This window comes from Aquarana catesbeiana, linkage group LG12, assembly GCF_042186555.1.
Source record: "Aquarana catesbeiana isolate 2022-GZ linkage group LG12, ASM4218655v1, whole genome shotgun sequence".
Taxonomy (NCBI): domain Eukaryota; kingdom Metazoa; phylum Chordata; class Amphibia; order Anura; family Ranidae; genus Aquarana; species Aquarana catesbeiana.
In genome coordinates this window covers 30,142,695-30,162,244 of record NC_133335.1, presented here as the reverse complement: position 1 = coordinate 30,162,244, position 19,550 = coordinate 30,142,695, and the positions used below count along the sequence as shown (strand labels likewise).

The 19,550-nt window shown below is 46.7% G+C and overlaps 1 protein-coding gene across 5 annotated transcripts in view; it reads left to right on the top strand.

Moving 5' to 3' along the window:
- Positions 1-14,647, top strand: part of LSM14B (LSM family member 14B) — a 31,665-nt gene extending 17,018 nt beyond the window's left edge. The window contains exons 4-9 of one of the 5 annotated variants that reach the window (XM_073607527.1): positions 658-777; positions 8,707-8,892; positions 9,446-9,517; positions 12,356-12,517; positions 12,587-12,743; positions 13,255-14,647. In XM_073607527.1, coding sequence (XP_073463628.1) covers positions 658-777; positions 8,707-8,892; positions 9,446-9,517; positions 12,356-12,517; positions 12,587-12,743; positions 13,255-13,420 — 863 coding nt within the window. In that variant the 3' untranslated portion in view covers positions 13,421-14,647. Of the gene's footprint in view, positions 1-657; positions 778-8,703; positions 8,893-9,445; positions 9,518-12,355; positions 12,518-12,586; positions 12,744-13,254 lie in introns of all 5 variants that reach the window. The other 4 variants (XM_073607526.1, XM_073607528.1, XM_073607530.1 and 1 more) reach the window with 4 other exon arrangements.
- The last annotated feature ends 4,903 nt before the right edge of the window (positions 14,648-19,550 follow it).

Below are 19,550 nucleotides of genomic sequence, written 5' to 3'. Positions count from 1 at the left end.
GAATTTTAGCAAGCAAAGCTAAACCCCGCTAATGCTGGAAGCTCAATTTTGATGAAATGAGCCGTTCTTTGCCCTGAGAAGAGGATGAATTGACATGGGTCAGTCGCAGCATACAGAGCCAAAGTTGATAGCCATTGCAGGAAACGTTCCTTTAACCCGCGGCTAGTCAGATGGCCCCCAGAAGCTTGATGAGCTGCTTGGCTTTTCTTGGCGGTGCAGCTTTTTAATTTCAGCTTGCATTCTTGCGTACCAGCCTGTCCTACTGATATGTTAACGGCTGTCATGGTGCATAGGTATCTGAGCCCAAAAGTTGTAGCTTGGAGCCCCTTAAAGCATAAATATTACAGGCTTTCTTCACTTAGAGAACATAGTGCATGGTCAGCTTTAACATTCAAAAGTCTTTGTATGGAACTTAATTCAGATGAATTGTGTTAATACGTGTACATAAAACTGGCGTCTGCAGCATAATGTACTGAAGGCTGTTAAGTTAGAGGACAGTTTGAGTTTTTTCCTAAATGCCAACTATTTGTATTTCCTGTGTAAGCTTGAGAATGAAATGGACAATTCTGGCTGTCAACGTTCCTCATGTGATCTTGATACTTAAAGCCACTACTGTGTTAATGACCTGTTAATTAATGTTTTGCCCTATCCATGCAGAGAAGCTGGTAAGTCCTTCGGCCTCAGCCGCGGAATCCAGCTCCTCCTCTTCCCCATCTCCACAGCCTGCCCTGGCGGATCCTGACATACTGGCAGAGCCTCCGCACCTCGCCTCAAAGGGTAACATGGCCAATGTGTTTAACGCTATGCATGCTGTTGTGATCTTCCCTGTAGCCCTTGCATGCATAGACTAGTTTGTGTATGTTGTCCAGTCATGCTTTGACATTTTGCAGATTCCAATCAGTTGGAAAGCCAGTAAAGTTGTGTTTTTTGTGGACTAACCTTGTCTTTATGTAGTTTACCTTGTCTCTGCACTTAAAGGATTTTTATCATTTTGCTAGTCCATAGCCTTCTGCTGCACAAATGCACCACCCAAGCCACTTGATACTTTTTTTTTTTTTGCTAGCCCTATCGCTGTTCCAACACCTGAGCCATTGGCATATCTAGTGTCAGCCACTGTCAGAGGAAAACAGTTGAGACACTCCATGTGATAATGCTTGGGGTTAAAGTATGGGCTTCCCAATACTCGGAGCAAATGGGGTTTTACAGTGGTGGCCATTGGAGTGGAAGGGAAGGGTTGGACAGGATGAGTCACAGCAGGCCTAAATAGGCAGGATGAGTTTCTTTAAAGAAGGCTATAGACAGATGTAAAAACCATGTTTAGTCCACCTATCAAATTCTAATCCTATGTTTGACCCACGTTGTGTGCAATTACATACAAGTCTTAAATTCATCTTTTGCTCACCGGTTGAAACAAATTGGACCCTGGGAGTAGTAGTCTAGCAGCTTGCTTATTGTAGTTTTTCGTTAACCCACCTCCTGCTTAATCTTTGTGTGTCTAGTGCAAATATGTGTAACTGTTTCGTCAGAAGTATTGGAGCCAGATGTTTTGTCATGGTCGTATTATGGAGTGGTTTCCAAAGGTAGAGCATGTTTTGGTAGATAATTTCAGGGCAAATGTGGAAAGCGGGGTTAGTATGCCCTTCCAAAACATGATTTGTTTTGTATAGTGGGTAAAGGATTAGAACTCCTATCAGGTTTCCATATTGGGTTTTTACTATCCTGGGCTTCGTTCAGGATTTCCCTTAACTTTGTCCTACAACTGATTAACAGGAAGTCTTGGTGCTGAGTGCACACATCTGAGGCTGGGACTTGGCGCAGAGCGGCTGCATATTTGCGTGCAATAGCGCCCATAGTTGTGCTGAAAGCACACTCCCAACAGCTTTCGGAAAGCTCCCGTTAACTGCTTGCCATCAAGAGCTTTCCGATAATGTGATAGCCAATCACGGTGGTCACATGACCATCAGCTCTCCCTCGCCTCCTGACACTCTAAACCCCTTAAAGGGCCAGCAGGCGCAGATTCTAAAGGGTTTAGCAGCAAGCTGCTTTTTTAGGCGAAGTCTACAACACAGTTAGATTGTTGTTCGGTCCCAGTTTCAGATTTTCCCTTACATTGTCTGATGGGCTTAACCTCCCCTTTCCGCCGTCTGCCTGGAAAAAAAAACTGAAAACTGCGCTTACACTTTTAAGTAGAGTCCAGTATGGATAACACTGCTTTCAAATACTCTGCAGTATGTCACAATTTAATAAGTGTTCAAAAGATTTGGTTGCTTTTTTTTTTTTTTCCAAATGTCAGCCTGGTTCTTATGCCCCGTACACACGAGCGGAATTTCCGTCTGAAATCATGGATGGTTTTTCCAACGGAATGCCGCTCAAGCATGGCTTGCATACACACGGTCATAAGTTCTCTGAACTTTCGACCGTCAAGAATGCAGTGACTTACGACACTACGATGAGCTGAGAAAATGAAGTTCAATGCTTCCGAGCAAGCATCGAATTGTTTACGAGCATGCGTCGTTTTTTGCGCATCGAAATTGCATACAGACGAACGGAATTCCCAATAGGATCTTTTTCCGACGAGAAAATGGAGAATCTGCTCTAAATCTTTTGCTGGCGGGATTTCCGCCAGCAAAAGTACGATGGCGCATACAGTCGTAATTTCCAACCAAAACCTCACATCTGACTTTTGTTGGCGGAATTTTCCGATCGTGTGTACGGGGCATAAGTTTTAGTAATTGAGGAATTCAGGTGCCTGAGGCCCACTGTACAAGGTTGTTTTTCGTACCTTAATAAACTAGGTTTGCATTAAACAAAGGTACCATTTGTCAATGTGAGATTTTTCAAGGCTAATGAACTTCAGTTTTATCGTCGCCTAAAAGATAGGATTCCCACCACAAATCCAGTAGAATCAACGACTTAATGGTCTGCTGACTCGAATTTTGGGTTTCTAACTTCCAGAATACCTATTGGAGATTCCAACCTAATGAATAACCACTCTACTGGAGACCTTTATTCCTAGATGCTGGCTGAGTTTTTTCAGCTCCGGTACCTTTAAATCAAACAGCATTTTTCTTATGTCTGCAAAGTCTTGTCTAACTTAAAGTTGTCAAAGACCTAAGGTCCTCAACTGCTGGAACATTCACCTCGAGTGCAGGAGTTGGTTCGTTTTTCATGTTCTATCAAACAGTAATTCTTTGGGCTCTGTTCTGTCACCATGGTGTTTTTGGTTTTCCCATTCTTGCTTTGTCCATAATATAAATTGAACAGGGAAAGTAGGATGCGCCATAGTAGCCATGCCATGGCGGGTCAGGGTAGTCCCGGATAGTGATTGGTAAAATAACAGGTTCATCTTTGTAGCTTGAGCGGTGTTTGCTCCCCGATTCGGCCCTCCTGGGAAATGCTTCTGGCACAGTGCAGTAATTGCAAAAATTGGTTGGTCTAAAAAATTTTATAGGACTGGATTTGACCATGGATTTGTGCCCAACAATTTTTTTTGAAGCAAATGTATTGAAACATTAAAATCTATGGTTGTGTATAGTCAGCTTTATTTGATCAGTTCCTGAGATCTGCACAAATGTCTGTAGGTTCACCTATCTCTACACCTCTACTGAAAATCTTTGGATGCTGAAAACATTCAGCTATAAAGGCCAGTATTAGCTGTAGCATTGTAGTGATATCTAAAGCAGCAATAGGCCTCATTGCAATTTTCATTACCCTCTGACCTTGCCAGCTTCTAGTGTAGAGAAATGAAGTCTGTAGAAAGTATATAGCCAACCTCATGCTTGTTAAATTGTATGCTGATCTTTGGTGCCACCTGCGATAGCCATTCCTTAGTGTATCTAAAGGCAAAACTTTGCTTTTGGATAGTGGGACCTGGGTGACAACCATACTTTATTGTGGTTTGCTGGGGAAATTCAGCATCTTTGTCCTGGTAACCACTGTAGCCAGGACTGGAAATGAGGAAACATCCAAATTTGAGATACCAGAACAAAAAATTGCGAAGTCTTCTAATGCGGACACTTACTGAAGTGACAGCTAAGACCCATTCCCTCCGGGGAGATTTTCCTGTTAGTTTTGGCACCAAAGTGAAGCCCAGTAGGACACTAAAACTTGATGGCTTTTAATACTTCCCTAGCTATCCAAAACATGCACTTTGGCTTTAGATACTCATAGGGCTCACATGGTCCAGCTAACAAGTTTGTCCTTCAGGTACCGGTTTCTTTGAGTAGCTTGCTTATCAGGAATTTTCCAGCCAGTCTAATTTTGCCAAGGATGTAGTTCAACTAACCTGCGGTAATAAGCGCATATCCCTTAGATGGTTGCCCATATGAATAAATGTGGCTTCAATGTGCATGCACTCAAAGGGGACCAGGCAGGGTTGATTCTGAATACCGTGTGACCGATTGAGATTGCTAGGTTGGGGGGGGGTTGCGCTCGCAACTGTTGGGCTGTTTAGGCTATACCTCAGGGTTGGGGAAGTCTTCAAAGAATTGTATCAAAAGTACAGCTGTCCTTCAAGATGGCTCCAGTGTCTGAAACCTTTAGATGAAAGTAAAAGCTGGTTAGGTTGCATTAGATCAGGGGTGTCCAAACTACGGCCCTCCAGCTGTTGCTGAACTACACTTCCCATCAGGCATTGTGAAACTGACATTCACAGACATGACTAGGCATGATGGGAGTTGTAGTTCCTTAACAACTGGAGGGCCATAGTTTGGACACCACTGCATTAGATACTTCTGCATTTTGGGATACAGATAGAATTTGTTTTGAGTGTAAGCTTGCAAAGCTGTTCTAATGGATACGTTGTACTTATGCTTGTACAATGCTGGTTTAACTAATGTGGACTTACATCTTCATTTTTATCTAATATTTTATGTCCTTAATCGTTCAGCTGTGTTTACAATATTCTGAAAACAATTTATGGTCATGTAATCATGTCGGTCTGTGGGGAGAAAAACGCTTAGCAGTTGCCTCCAGATAACATGTAAATAGCCTCAGAAGCAAGTATTATAAAGATTTAACACTGCTTTGACTTGCATCTAAGGTACTTTTAAGCTGATTTTGCTTTTACGTAGGAGTTTAGAAGAAAATATATACTATCGCCAACAAAGCTTGTGGTGCTGGGGCCCAACTCAAACCTACATGGTGTACCATTGGATGGGGCAACTATCAATGAGGCGCCTGCTATTTACATTAAAGTTGGTCTAAACCCAACCACCAAGATAGCATAAGCTTTAACAGGTTATATATATATATATATATATATATATATATATATATATATATATATATATATATATATATATATATATATATATATATATATATATATATATATATATATATATATATATATATATATATATATATATATATATATATAGTAATATTATATAATTTATTTTTTTAATATGCAACTTTTGTAGAAAAGAACTGATCTGTCATGACGGTCCTTGTTCAGGCACTTCCATTTATAGTTTGAATACACTGGGGCTCCTGTGTTTTATCAGATGTGCTTCTGGTGAAGACTACTTATTGCTGGGCTAACCTTGCACAAGCATGGTCTTCATTGCTCTTGAAAGGCTTCCCAATGACAAGATGTGCAGTAAACACTGAAGGCAAAAATTGCATTTGATAGAACAAAGGTCTAAACAAAAGGGCCAGTTTATTATTTAGACTTTAGGGGGGCTGGTCTGTGGCCAACGGGAGTGGAACTTTTCCTGGCATCAATAACAGTAAACCACCATTCGGCGTCAATTGGGAGGCGTGGCGCCCTCTAAGTGGAGGAATAGTGCCCCAAGGGCTGGACAAACGCAAGCAAAGGGCTGCAGTTTGTAGACCAGTATTAGAGGGACAATTACCTGGTGTTGCCTAGTTGGGGTTTAGATTTGGCTTTAAAGGGCATCTCAAGCTAAAACGCTTTGGGTTTGTTATTTAATCTCTCATTGAGGAAATTTCTCCACGTGCCACAGGCACAAGTGAGGAAAATTTCCTTAGGTGTCACCTGAACAAGTGTCCCCATTGGAGATTTTCTGCTCTCCTACCAGTGACAAGCTTCCTGTTCTGACTGTCAACAGAGGGTAATTTGCCAATAACCTGACATGGGAGCCAACCCCATGTGCTATTCATGTGGTTTTAGATGTACTTTCGTTTGTTTTTTTTTTGTTTGTTTTTTCCCCCTCCCCACTGATTTCATTTAACCACTTCCATACCAGGCCTATTCTGGCATTTCTCTCCTACATGTAAAAATGCTTTTTTTGCTAGAAAATTATTCAACCACCAAACATTATACATGTGTTTTAGCAGAAACTTTAGGGAATAAAATGGCAATCGTTGCAACTTTTTACGTCACACGGTATTTGCGCAGGAATTTTTCAAATGCGTGTTGTTTTTTTTGGTGGAAAATTTCATGAATTAAAGAATGAGTAAAGTTAGCCCATTTTTTTTTGTATGCGAAAGATGTTACGCCGAGTAAATAGATACTCAACATGTCAAGCTATAAAAATTGCGCCAAACTTTGGTACTGAAATCTCCATAGACGACACGTTAAAATTTTTTTTACAGGTCACCAGTTTAGAGTTGCAGTAGGTCTAGTGCTAGAATTGTTGCTCTTGCTCTAATGCATGTGGCGATACCTCACGTGATTTTTAACGCCGTTTACATATGTGGGCTTGCGTTTGCTTCTGTGCGAGAGCACACGGGAATGCCTTAAAAAATGTTTAATTTTTTTTATCACTTTTATTCCTATTACAAGGAATGTACACATCCCTTGTAATAGGAATGGTGTGTGACAGGTCCTCTTTATGGAGAGATGTGAGGTCTACAAGACCTCACATCTCTCCTCCAGGCTGGAAAGACCGAGATCAAAAAAATTAACTGTCTCGGCCTTTCTAGTCCCCGGCTTTGTTTACATCTGCTGGCCTGGACGTGACGTCATAACATCGCACCCGGGCCTCCGAGGGGCATAGAGATGACTGGGGGACCACCATCTGGTCACCAGAAATCTCTGATCAACTTCCGCCAGCGACTGATTAGTTCTCCGGCTTGCCAATTGTACGGGTGAGCCTGGAGAAGCACAGGATGGGGGGGGGGGGGGGATGTTCCCAGCTGCTTGATTGATCTTACAGGCGGTGGGAGAACTGCCGCTATGATTTTACGGTACACAGACTCTCCACCCGAAAAAGATATCTGAACGAATCGGATATCCCCACCTAAAGTCCAGGACGTCATATGACGTCCTTGGGCTGGAAGTGGTTAAAGTAGACCCATTGACCACAGAACAGCTTGTATAACCTTAGCACACTGCAGATAATGGTGTGGCCCTAACGGCATGCTGTAGATGGCCTCTACTCTACCTAAATGGCAAACAATTATACAAATGCAAAAGATGATGCAAATTGTGAGTAATTGTGGTCAGTCTACTTACTGGCAGTGTGCACGGCAGATGTTTTCAGTATGGACCCCTGCCTAATTGCAGCTTTTTGTCATGGCTGTGGCTAGGGCCCTTGAGAGCCAAGTGAGTGGGGTGCATTACCCCTTCCTCCTTCCCTTACAGGGAGCAGATTAAACTTTTCTTTATCATAAACCTCCGCTATACTCCTAACTCTGGGCACCGTTATTTTCTTAGTTTATAGCTTTTGGTATGTGTTTACCTGTGTAGACATTTTTAAAGTGTGCTGCAAATGGCTTTCAGCTTGACTAGTAAGCTTCTTGTTGGATTTCCAGCTCACTGTTAACATCCATGCTGCAGATAACCAGCACAGGTGTCCTTTGCTTGCTCACCTGCAATTAGCCGTTCCCATAATGTAGCCTGTGACTAAGCTAGGGCATTTGCAGGACTAAGGCCCTTTTCACCCAGGGGGAGATTACTTTCCAATCCACTCACAGATCCACTGCCGATCTGAGCAGGTGGATGACACATCCTTGTCCACTCTCTGCAGAGCGGACATTGACCACTCTGCGCTATGGCCGGCTGGGACTAAACGGACTGCTCTGTCCATTTACACCCAACTACCCTCTGGTCCAATCCACCTAAATGGAAAATCGGGGCCACTTCCATTTTAGTGGACCAGATCGGACCCAAAAGGTAGGTGGGTGTAAACTAACAAGTCCGTTTACATCTGCCTGTCCATAGGAATGCTTAGACCTTCCAATCAGGTCCGCTTGGCAAATCTGATGGGTAGACCCGATTGAATCGCCCATGTGAAAGGGGCCCAAGACATGCAGGGTTGTTGGTTTGGGACTGTGGGTCTACTACAGTGATTTAGAAATCTGGTAAAACTGTGAAAACTAGACCTGAAGTTGTACGTGTAGTTAATTATGGGGGGACTTCAGAGAGCTTTAGTTTGGAGCTTTGGTTTTAAAATGGCAGGTCTTTTAGTCACTAAATGGAAAAAATTATTCTTAGTGTAGTGACAGCAGTAAGGGATTTTTTTTTACCCCCTTTATGAGGATTTAGTTTCCTGGTTGACGTGTTACGTTGCCATGCTGGTCATAATTCTTTAAGATGTGTTGGTTAGTGTCTTTGGAAAACCGTAAGGGTTGCTTTCCTAAAACTGCAAAACCAGTTAGATGCCCATATTGGTATTCCTTTTTTTCTTTAATGGCAGGCTCTGTGCCGCTGGAAGGGTTTGCTTTAAGAAATTGCATTTAAGTGTACTTGGTTCTTCCATTTCAGTATCCTAAAGAACTACCTTTTCTTGTTAGGAGGTGGCTTCCCATCTGTCCCGGTACGGAGGAGTCCAATGGTGGAACAAGCGGTTCAGACTGGTCCAATGGATAATCTGGCACAGAAGAAGGTGCAGCCGCCCAAAGGACCCCCTGTAAGCCAGCGAGGGAACAGACCGGGCCAGGCTTTGGGCCAGGCACCAGCACCACCACCTGCACAGATTAATGGTAATAGAAAAAGGCTTTTCCACTGTTTGTAGGAGGGTGCAGTGATGTATATTCCCACTGAAATGCTTCGCCACATGTTGAGGTCTTTTAGCTAGTGAGAGAACATGGATACCTCTCCGTTCCTCATTTTAGACTGGATCTAAACTCAAATCTCATGCATGCTTCATAAAAAAGGCTTGTCATGGTTGTCCTAGAGTGCAAAAAATGCACCTGTTCAGAATGTTTGTGATCAGGCCCGTGTGTGTTGGGACTTTTGAGTGACCCAGAGCACCATGGTGCCTTGTGTTAACTTTGAACATGCCTTACCCATTTTCTGAAGCCAACATAAGCTTGAATTAGATCTACTGAAAAGGTTCCTAAATAACCATATTCTAGCTTAGTCTCAAGTCCCAGTTCATACATATCCTTCACATGCAAAGTACATGGCTATCTGCTTTTGCAGTCGGTGGCCTGTTATCCAAGTTTTCTTTGACTATACTGGCATTAACACTTGCAACAAATGTCAGTTGTGTGCAGTTCTCCGCTATATTCAAGTTCCTTCTACCTCTTTCAGTACCAGCTCCTGCTGCACAGGTACAGAATACAGTGAATGACGAGAACAGACGACCCCCTAGACGGAGATCAGGTAATTTTTTTTTTTTTTTCAAAGGCAGTGAGGTTATGTGACACTGGTGGGGTCACTGAGGGCTATGTACTGGTGGGGTCACAAAGGTTCATCTATACTGGTGAACAGAGAAATAATGGCCCTCTAGAAGAGAACAGCTAAACATTTGATATTTAGGTTACATTTGTAAGGTTATCTATTTTTTTGAGTATTGGCAACTATTGCCATACTTGACCATCCCTGTGCCAATTATGTAAAATCTGTTCAGAGTTTAGCGTAGTGATTTCATACATTGTTTTTAAAGGAGAACTTAACACTAAAGGGGAAGTTCCTCTTTAGGGCCTCCTCTACGTTCCTCACTTTTGAGTGGGTACCTGATCCCATTTCTGGTCAGGTTGCCTAGGCCAGTGGTTCTCAGCCTCAAGTACCCCCAACGGGCCATGTTTTGGGAACTTCCCTTAGATAAAATAAGTTATCAATACCATGTCATTGATGATAATTTAAAGCAGCTGTGCAAAGTAAACGGAAACCTGAAAACATGGCCTGTTGGGAGGACTGAGGTTGAGAAGCACTGGCCTAGGCAATAACACCGCCAATGTAGCTGTTGACTTAATTTTTTTCAAACAGGGTGAAGAACCTCTTTAAATTCTTCAAGACTTGACATGTCATTCATTATAATTAACGTGCTCAAGTATCGCGCAAAAAAACTTGAAAACTCACCACTGCGCTATGGTACAAAGTAAATGGTGATTTAAGCTGCCAACTTAAAAAGAAAAAATAACAAAGTATTCTAAATGAATAAAATAGTGGCGCTGTAAATTAGAAATGTTAAAGTGTAATAAATACCATTGACCTAAAGTGCTAGTATTAAAAAATATGTATATATGGTAAACTGTGAATAAATGGCTTTTATAAATAACCAAAAACAGTCCATGCAGTGTTACAATTAAACTATTAGGTAAAGTCCAAGTCAAATGGATGTGATTTAACAAGTGAATCAAAAAGTTCTTAAATTAATAAATTATTATTGTGACCTTCCTCTGTCATAAAGTAATCTCCTCCACCACACCGATCGTGATTGTGTTCCACTCTAATGGAACTGCACTCACCAAATGGATATGCCCTGCACTCTCATGCGCAGCATATGAGCATTATGACCATCCCTCCAGGGGGTCGCTCAGAATAGGATGGGGCCGGATCCACAGCAGCTGGAGCTCTTTACTTTAACAGCGCCCCTCAGCAGGCAAAGATGTGTCACCATGCAAGAAAAATGCCTCCAATGGTGTGATAACTTTTAAAACACTTATTAAACTAAAAAAACCTGACATTGTACTCACATTCCTGATATATCAAAACAGCATATACAAAACACTCCTTGTGATTGATGAAATCTGTGCACTAGTGGTCACGGCGGACCCAGGATGCAGCCTAAGAACTAACTCTCACCCCTTCCCTCGCTGAATCCACAACGCTCCGAGGAAATATCAGCCGGCCACAACTAATCACAATGCGTCACACGTCATACACTGTTGCTGGGTTGCCGTACAGCCACGCCTCCGACATGTTTCGTCATATCGACTGCTTCATAGAATCCTATGCTGAAGTCGATATGACGAAACCTGTCAGAGGCGTGGCTGTACGGCAACCCAGCTACAGCTTGTGACGCATTGTGATTCGCTGAGATCGGTAGAGCGAGAGCAATAATTCTAGCCCTAGATCTTCTCTGGTAACTAAAAACATGCAACCTGTAGAATTTTTTTTTTTAAACGTCGCCTATGGAGATTTTTATGGTTAAGTTTGTTGCCATTACTCAAGCGGGCGCAATTTTGAAGTGTGACATGTTGGGTATCAATTTACTCGGTGTAACATTATTTTTCACAATCTAAAAAAAAAATTGGGCTAACTTTACGGTTTTATCTTTTTAATTCCAAAAAGTGTAATTTTTTACAAAAGTGCACTTGTAAGACCTCTGTGCAAATACGGTGTGACAAAGTATTGCAACGACTGCCATTTTATTCTCTAGTGTGTTAGAAAAAGTGTAATGTTTGGGGGTTCTAAGTAAATTTCTAGCCAAAAAAAGTTAACTTGTAAACAATAAATCTCAGAAAGAGGCTCGGTCCTTAAGTGGTTAAGTCAGTGCTGAGGTCAGCAGTCTGCAAAGTGAATGAAGACCAGCTTCTGTGCCAGTGCAGATCTGCTCTAAGACCCCTTTCACACTGTGCTACCACCAGCGCTATTTTTAGCACCGCTTTACCGCTGCTTTAGCGGTGATATTCGGCTGCTAGCGGGGCGGTCTTAACCCCCTGCTAGCGGCTGAAAAGGGGTTAAATCCACCCGCAAAATGCTGCCAGAGCAGCGTTTTGCCAGTGGTATTGCAGCGCTGCCCCATTGATCTCAATGGGGAGGAGCGGTGAGTTTACTGCTCCTTCACCGCTCCAAAGAAGCTGCTGGCAGGACCTTTTGACGCCCTGCCAGCGCACCGCTCCAGTGAGAATGGAGCCGCTTTTTTCAGGCGCTATGCAGGCGCTATTTAGCACTGTAGCGCCTGAAAAACGCCCGCAGTGTGAAAGGGGTCTAATACTGGTCTTTTGGTTTTTTGGCAGTTGAGCACAATGCCTAATGCAGATAGGTAAATGGTTTATTCCAACATCCTGCACACCCTCGATCGCAGTGTTTAATGCAGACAAACTTTGAGTTAAGAGCAGTTGTAACAACCACTGTTAGGCTATTAACTTATGTCCAACAACTTGGGGTTCAGCCCAGAAACTTGTTTCCTAGCTTAAGTTGGCTGCTCTCAATATGGACAAATACAAACCTGTACTTGCGTTTTTAATCCTGTTCTGCAATGCCTTTATATAGGTAACAGACGGACAAGGAACCGTTCTCGGGGTCAGAACCGCCCAACGACTATCAAGGAGAACACCATAAAATTTGATGGAGACTTTGATTTTGAGAGCGCCAATGCTCAATTTAATCGCGAGGAACTGGACAAAGAATTCAAAGATAAGCTCAACTTCAGAGGTAATTATCTAATCTTTTGAGCACCCTCTTTCCAGATAAGAGTCCATACCTAAATACCAATCTTTACAGATGACAAGCCGGAGAAGGAGGGGGACGAGAAGGGAGATTCTGGTGTGGAGACCCAAAATAGTGATGGGAACCCTGAGGAGGAACATTTGGGACCGAATATTTACTATGACCGGTCCAAGTCGTTCTTCGATAACATTTCCTCGGAGATGAAATCCAGGTAGGGTTTAAAGTGCTGTCTTTTACCCTGGAAACCCGTTTCCCATGGCCACCTTTAAGTTCTAGTGCAACAAAAAAGGATCGGAGCACCCGAATGCCATGAGATCAGCCATCTTGGTACATGACTTGACACTGTATATAGCCATTTGTCCTTGATCTAAATCTGAGGCTTATATACAGATACAAAGGTTTTGTGTCAGCTAGCACTTGAAAATTAGGGAGTTTGTCACTGAGCAATACATAAAAGTGGCACAACTGTATTCAGAGCTGTACGGGGATGAATTGTATTATGTGGCAGTTATGTATGGCAGGGCCTCAACTTTTGTGTAGGGTTTTTTTTTTTCTTTGGCTTGGCATAGTATGGAGGACCAGTTGGGGGCTTTTAATGGCACACTCGCATGTAAAACTTTTGTCAAGCATTTATTAGTGCAGTGCTGAAGCAGTTTTTAAGATGTTAAACTTTAGCTTTTCAGAAAAGATGATTTATTTGCCAATGATTTCAATCTTTCTAGACGAACTACATGGGCAGAGGAGAAAAAACTCAACACTGAAACCTTCGGGGTCTCTGGAAGGTTCCGTCGAGGACGCAGCTACCGCGGTGGATTCAGGGGAGGTAGGGGTGGCGCAGTTCCTCGAAGAACCCAGGCAACGCAGAGGGCCGGCACTGGGAGAGTGTGAAGACCTCTGCAACCACAATGGACAGAAAAGGGGGTTCTCATGTCCCTAGACCGACCTGTCTTCCATAAGTTTTCTTCCCTGATGCATTGTAGCAGTCCTGTAACCCTGCGCCAGGCAGGCTTAAATCCTGCCATTGCTTTTCATCCATGTAACACTGTATAAGCCACAGAGCAGACTTGACACAAGAGCTTGTGCATATGAGGAATGATCAATGCTGAGACTATGGGGGGGGATGGTATGTGGCACTTAAGTTTAGGTGAGCAATTATGTTTTGTGCCCCCTAGCAAAAAGGGAATCTCTTGATTTACTCTTTACCAATCACTTTTTTGTTTTGGAAGGAATGCATTCCCCTTTGCAAGGGGGAGTTTTAATGCCCTTTGGTCTGCACTCAGATGAGTGATATGCTCACCATTAAACACTTTTTTTTTTTTTTTTTTGGGGGGGTACCATCCAAGCTTTTGACATGAGGAAACTGTACCAAAGCATTAAGGGTGGCAGGCACTTAGTTTACCCCTCATTTTTTGTTTTCTAAAGCACTTAGTACTGAGGTTACAGCCAGGTAAAAGGGGTCCTGTATGCAGAAATATCGCTCATTGCTCAGGATAAAAGTATGGAAGCTACCATTGTGGACTTGTTAAAGGTGCACTAGTTAGTCACTGAACCGGGGTGAGTATTTACATATTGGGTGTACAAATGTGTGTGTATTCTTGTGCAGTCAAGCAATGGAAGGACAGTGACGGCACCTTCAAAAAGTTGTCAATGGAAGCTCCCATGTTACCCAGAATTGTTCCTTATTAACTGCCATAAATTGTGAAACAGTCAAATACACAGTTCAGGCAAGTGTATTGCTAGTGCTTAATTCTGATTGGGTGATCATGGCTCACAAAACTGGCTAATACAGCTGCCAAGCTGTCATGTGACTTTATTCATATGAACCCAAAGTGTGGCTTTCCCAGCTAGAGCATGCCTAGTAAGCATTTCTCTAGAACCAAATGCCACATGAATTGCATGGGGTGGGTCTGCTTATTTTCTTTGTTTTTGTTGCATTAAACATTACCTAGTATTGTCAAGTTTCTCCGTAAATGACAATTTTTAAGTTATACGTTTATGAAAAGTTTAAGTTAAAAAAAAGTGTCTTTATTTTTGTAGAATCCTGGTGCTAAGAACCAGTAGCCCATGGGGATTTGATCTCAATTGTAATCTACAAATAAAAACACTACCATTTAACATGTTGTGCTTTTTTTTTCCCTTCTGAAAGTAATTTTACACTGTCATTTTGAATAATTATAGGTAATATGTGTTTGTAAAAAAAAAAGCAATGGCTCAGTTGTTACAGAATGATTGCAGTTCATTATTTATGTATCTAAAGCAAACAACTTGTTTTGGATGGAGTAGTGAGGGGCATGGCTGTCTTACCAAGTAGGCATCTCTGGGCACTGCCAAGGTGAGCGTGGGACCCCATCAGGGCCAGCTCCAAGGATCCACGGCAGTGATGGAAACCCTTGACACCCCAGATGTTTTGGAACTACACTGCAGAGTGCATGAGCATCATGGGAAATGTAGTTCCAAAACATCTGGTCAAGTTTGCCATCACTGATCTAGAAGGGGGGATGCTTACTGCAGTCTGCATATGGGGGCTTGGGCTGAACGGGCAGTGGTCCGGCGGGTGGCACTATCTGTTCTGCCTGCCATCTCCAGACTCAGCTGGGCTGTCACCCTGGTCTGATCATTACTGAATGTTGGCAGCTCTGCCTCCGCTGGGAGTAAGTGCACAGTGAACTGTTTTTGTGGTTGGTTATGCCAACCCTGTCACTCAATCTCACACAAATTCTATGAGAGATTTTGAGAAACTGGATTCAGAGTAAACAGCGCAGGGTGCTAAAGAGTCCCATCGTTTTTGCCCTGCCTCCTTGTGATGTAGCCAATCCCTGCTGTGCTTGCACTAGCAGCCCCACCCCCTGAGGTAAACACACAGCATCATGCTAGAAGGTATGGCAGGTGTGTGCAGTGAAGCAGGCAGTAAAGTCAAATGGAGGACACACTAGAGCAGCGATGGTGAGCCTTGGCACTAAAGATGTTTTGGAACTACATTTCCCATGATGCTCAACTATGCTGTAGCATGGGGGAGCATCATGGGAAATATCGTTCCAAAACATCTTTAGTGCCAAGGTTCATCACTGCATTAGAGGCTGCAATATCCAACCCCCCCTTTGACAAATGCATATGTCCCACATCGCTGGATATGGACAAATTGATCTCTGGGTCACACTACCTGTAGACCATAGAGGAAGGATTGAGGAGTGCTGCTTTCCCTGTGGGGAAGGCTGGATCTCTGCATTTTTATAGGATAACGCCACGCATTTCAATGGTGTTAATTTTTGGACATGTACCAGTGGTCTTTGTACAGCACGAACGCTGACACAATGGACCCATGGAGGTCCTGTTTTGGGAATTTCCCATTCCTATGGGAATGCTCTAGCCAAGAATAGAGTAAAAGTGGTTAAAAAAAAACCCTGAGGAAGACCTTTTTTCATCCATATTTTGAAACGTGTTGGATACCCCCAACCCACGGATTACTATCCACCAATTTTACCATCTATGGTGGAATCCACATAAGCAAGTAGCTAGGGAATACCACTTTAATGCTTCTACAATACACTCAATTTTAATGTATCGCAGTATACTTAATTGTTAAATACTTTGCTATATGCTGGAAAAAAAATTTATCTTTAAAGATTGTTTTTACAATTTGTCTTTTAATGTGATGAAATGACATATATCTTAATGTCTGATTTGCCTTAAAAATCCCCAAAAATTAGGATACATGTTATGAAATGCATATGTCCCTCCCTCGCCTCTGCTGCTCTGAGTCTGACTGCAAGACTGCCACTCCTCTGAAAAGCAATCTGTGTGTTTGACAGGCGGTGAGGGGGTGATGTTCACCACCTGTTGTAACCCCCTTAATCAGTTATGTTAAACCTTGGCACCCCAGATGTTTGGAACTACATTTGCCAGGATGCTCAACTCCACTGCAGAGTGCATGAACGTCATGGGGAAATGTGTTTCCCAAACATCTGGGGTGCCAAGGTTCACCATCAATGCCCTAAATTCTGCATCATCCCCCAGCATAGCCACGTGCATTGGTTGTGGGGAAGTTGCAGCATGGACCCTTTTATTTGAATGGTTTGCATTTGAGAGGCAGTGCCTGCCAAATGCAACTGGGGATATCATTCTTGTCGCAGTCACAAAGCAAATATACACTGGAGATCAAAATTGGAGAACAATTTTATGAATATTTGATTTTTTTTTTCAGAAATAATATCTTCATTGCTCAACAGTAGATAAAATTTTTGTTGTGATACCAAGGCACTTCAACAAAAAAAACTTTATTCTGTAGAAAACACAATGATCAAATTTAGAGAATAGCAGTGACTGTAGTATTGAGAAAGATCACAACTAAAATTGCTAAAGGTTACAACAATGAACAATTAGTAAAGGGGGGGGGCCTTGCTTTGACTTCAGCACATCTGCTTTGCACAGGACATCACTGGTCTCACACTTCTCTGGTGTGATTTGTCTTCCACTCCTCTTCTTCCTCCAGTCTCAGTCACCCCTCTTCCCCCAGTCTCCCTTCGCTGCCGCCTCCTTCCCCCGCTCTCCCCTTCGCTGCCGCCTCCTTCCCCCGCTCTCCCCTTCGCTGCCGCCTCCTTCCCCCGCTCTCCCCTTCGCTGCCGCCTCCTTCCCCCGCTCTCCCCTTCGCTGCCGCCTCCTTCCCCCGCTCTCCCCTTCGCTGCCGCCTCCTTCCCCCGCTCTCCCCTTCGCTGCCGCCTCCTTCCCCCGCTCTCCCCTTCGCTGCCGCCTCCTTCCCCCGCTCTCCCCTTCGCTGCCGCCTCCTTCCCCCGCTCTCCCCTTCGCTGCCGCCTCCTTCCCCCGCTCTCCCCTTCGCTGCCGCCTCCTTCCCCCGCTCTCCCCTTCGCTGCCGCCTCCTTCCCCCGCTCTCCCCTTCGCTGCCGCCTCCTTCCCCCGCTCTCCCCTTCGCTGCCGCCTCCTTCCCCCGCTCTCCCCTTCGCTGCCGCCTCCTTCCCCCGCTCTCCCCTTCGCTGCCGCCTCCTTCCCCCGCTCTCCCCTTCGCTGCCGCCTCCTTCCCCCGCTCTCCCCTTCGCTGCCGCCTCCTTCCCCCGCTCTCCCCTTCGCTGCCGCCTCCTTCCCCCGCTCTCCCCTTCGCTGCCGCCTCCTTCCCCCGCTCTCCCCTTCGCTGCCGCCTCCTTCCCCCGCTCTCCCCTTCGCTGCCGCCTCCTTCCCCCGCTCTCCCCTTCGCTGCCGCCTCCTTCCCCCGCTCTCCCCTTCGCTGCCGCCTCCTTCCCCCGCTCTCCCCTTCGCTGCCGCCTCCTTCCCCCGCTCTCCCCTTCGCTGCCGCCTCCTTCCCCCGCTCTCCCCTTCGCTGCCGCCTCCTTCCCCCGCTCTCCCCTTCGCTGCCGCCTCCTTCCCCCGCTCTCCCCTTCGCTGCCGCCTCCTTCCCCCGCTCTCCCCTTCGCTGCCGCCTCCTTCCCCCGCTCTCCCCTTCGCTGCCGCCTCCTTCCCCCGCTCTCCCCTTCGCTGCCGCCTCCTTCCCCCGCTCTCCCCTTCGCTGCCGCCTCCTTCCCCCGCTCTCCCCTTCGCTGCCGCCTCCTTCCCCCGCTCTCCCCTTCGCTGCCGCCTCCTTCCCCCGCTCTCCCCTTCGCTGCCGCCTCCTTCCCCCGCTCTCCCCTTCGCTGCCGCCTCCTTCCCCCGCTCTCCCCTTCGCTGCCGCCTCCTTCCCCCGCTCTCCCCTTCGCTGCCGCCTCCTTCCCCCGCTCTCCCCTTCGCTGCCGCCTCCTTCCCCCGCTCTCCCCTTCGCTGCCGCCTCCTTCCCCCGCTCTCCCCTTCGCTGCCGCCTCCTTCCCCCGCTCTCCCCTTCGCTGCCGCCTCCTTCCCCCGCTCTCCCCTTCGCTGCCGCCTCCTTCCCCCGCTCTCCCCTTCGCTGCCGCCTCCTTCCCCCGCTCTCCCCTTCGCTGCCGCCTCCTTCCCCCGCTCTCCCCTTCGCTGCCGCCTCCTTCCCCCGCTCTCCCCTTCGCTGCCGCCTCCTTCCCCCGCTCTCCCCTTCGCTGCCGCCTCCTTCCCCCGCTCTCCCCTTCGCTGCCGCCTCCTTCCCCCGCTCTCCCCTTCGCTGCCGCCTCCTTCCCCCGCTCTCCCCTTCGCTGCCGCCTCCTTCCCCCGCTCTCCCCTTCGCTGCCGCCTCCTTCCCCCGCTCTCCCCTTCGCTGCCGCCTCCTTCCCCCGCTCTCCCCTTCGCTGCCGCCTCCTTCCCCCGCTCTCCCCTTCGCTGCCGCCTCCTTCCCCCGCTCTCCCCTTCGCTGCCGCCTCCTTCCCCCGCTCTCCCCTTCGCTGCCGCCTCCTTCCCCCGCTCTCCCCTTCGCTGCCGCCTCCTTCCCCCGCTCTCCCCTTCGCTGCCGCCTCCTTCCCCCGCTCTCCCCTTCGCTGCCGCCTCCTTCCCCCGCTCTCCCCTTCGCTGCCGCCTCCTTCCCCCGCTCTCCCCTTCGCTGCCGCCTCCTTCCCCCGCTCTCCCCTTCGCTGCCGCCTCCTTCCCCCGCTCTCCCCTTCGCTGCCGCCTCCTTCCCCCGCTCTCCCCTTCGCTGCCGCCTCCTTCCCCCGCTCTCCCCTTCGCTGCCGCCTCCTTCCCCCGCTCTCCCCTTCGCTGCCGCCTCCTTCCCCCGCTCTCCCCTTCGCTGCCGCCTCCTTCCCCCGCTCTCCCCTTCGCTGCCGCCTCCTTCCCCCGCTCTCCCCTTCGCTGCCGCCTCCTTCCCCCGCTCTCCCCTTCGCTGCCGCCTCCTTCCCCCGCTCTCCCCTTCGCTGCCGCCTCCTTCCCCCGCTCTCCCCTTCGCTGCCGCCTCCTTCCCCCGCTCTCCCCTTCGCTGCCGCCTCCTTCCCCCGCTCTCCCCTTCGCTGCCGCCTCCTTCCCCCGCTCTCCCCTTCGCTGCCGCCTCCTTCCCCCGCTCTCCCCTTCGCTGCCGCCTCCTTCCCCCGCTCTCCCCTTCGCTGCCGCCTCCTTCCCCCGCTCTCCCCTTCGCTGCCGCCTCCTTCCCCCGCTCTCCCCTTCGCTGCCGCCTCCTTCC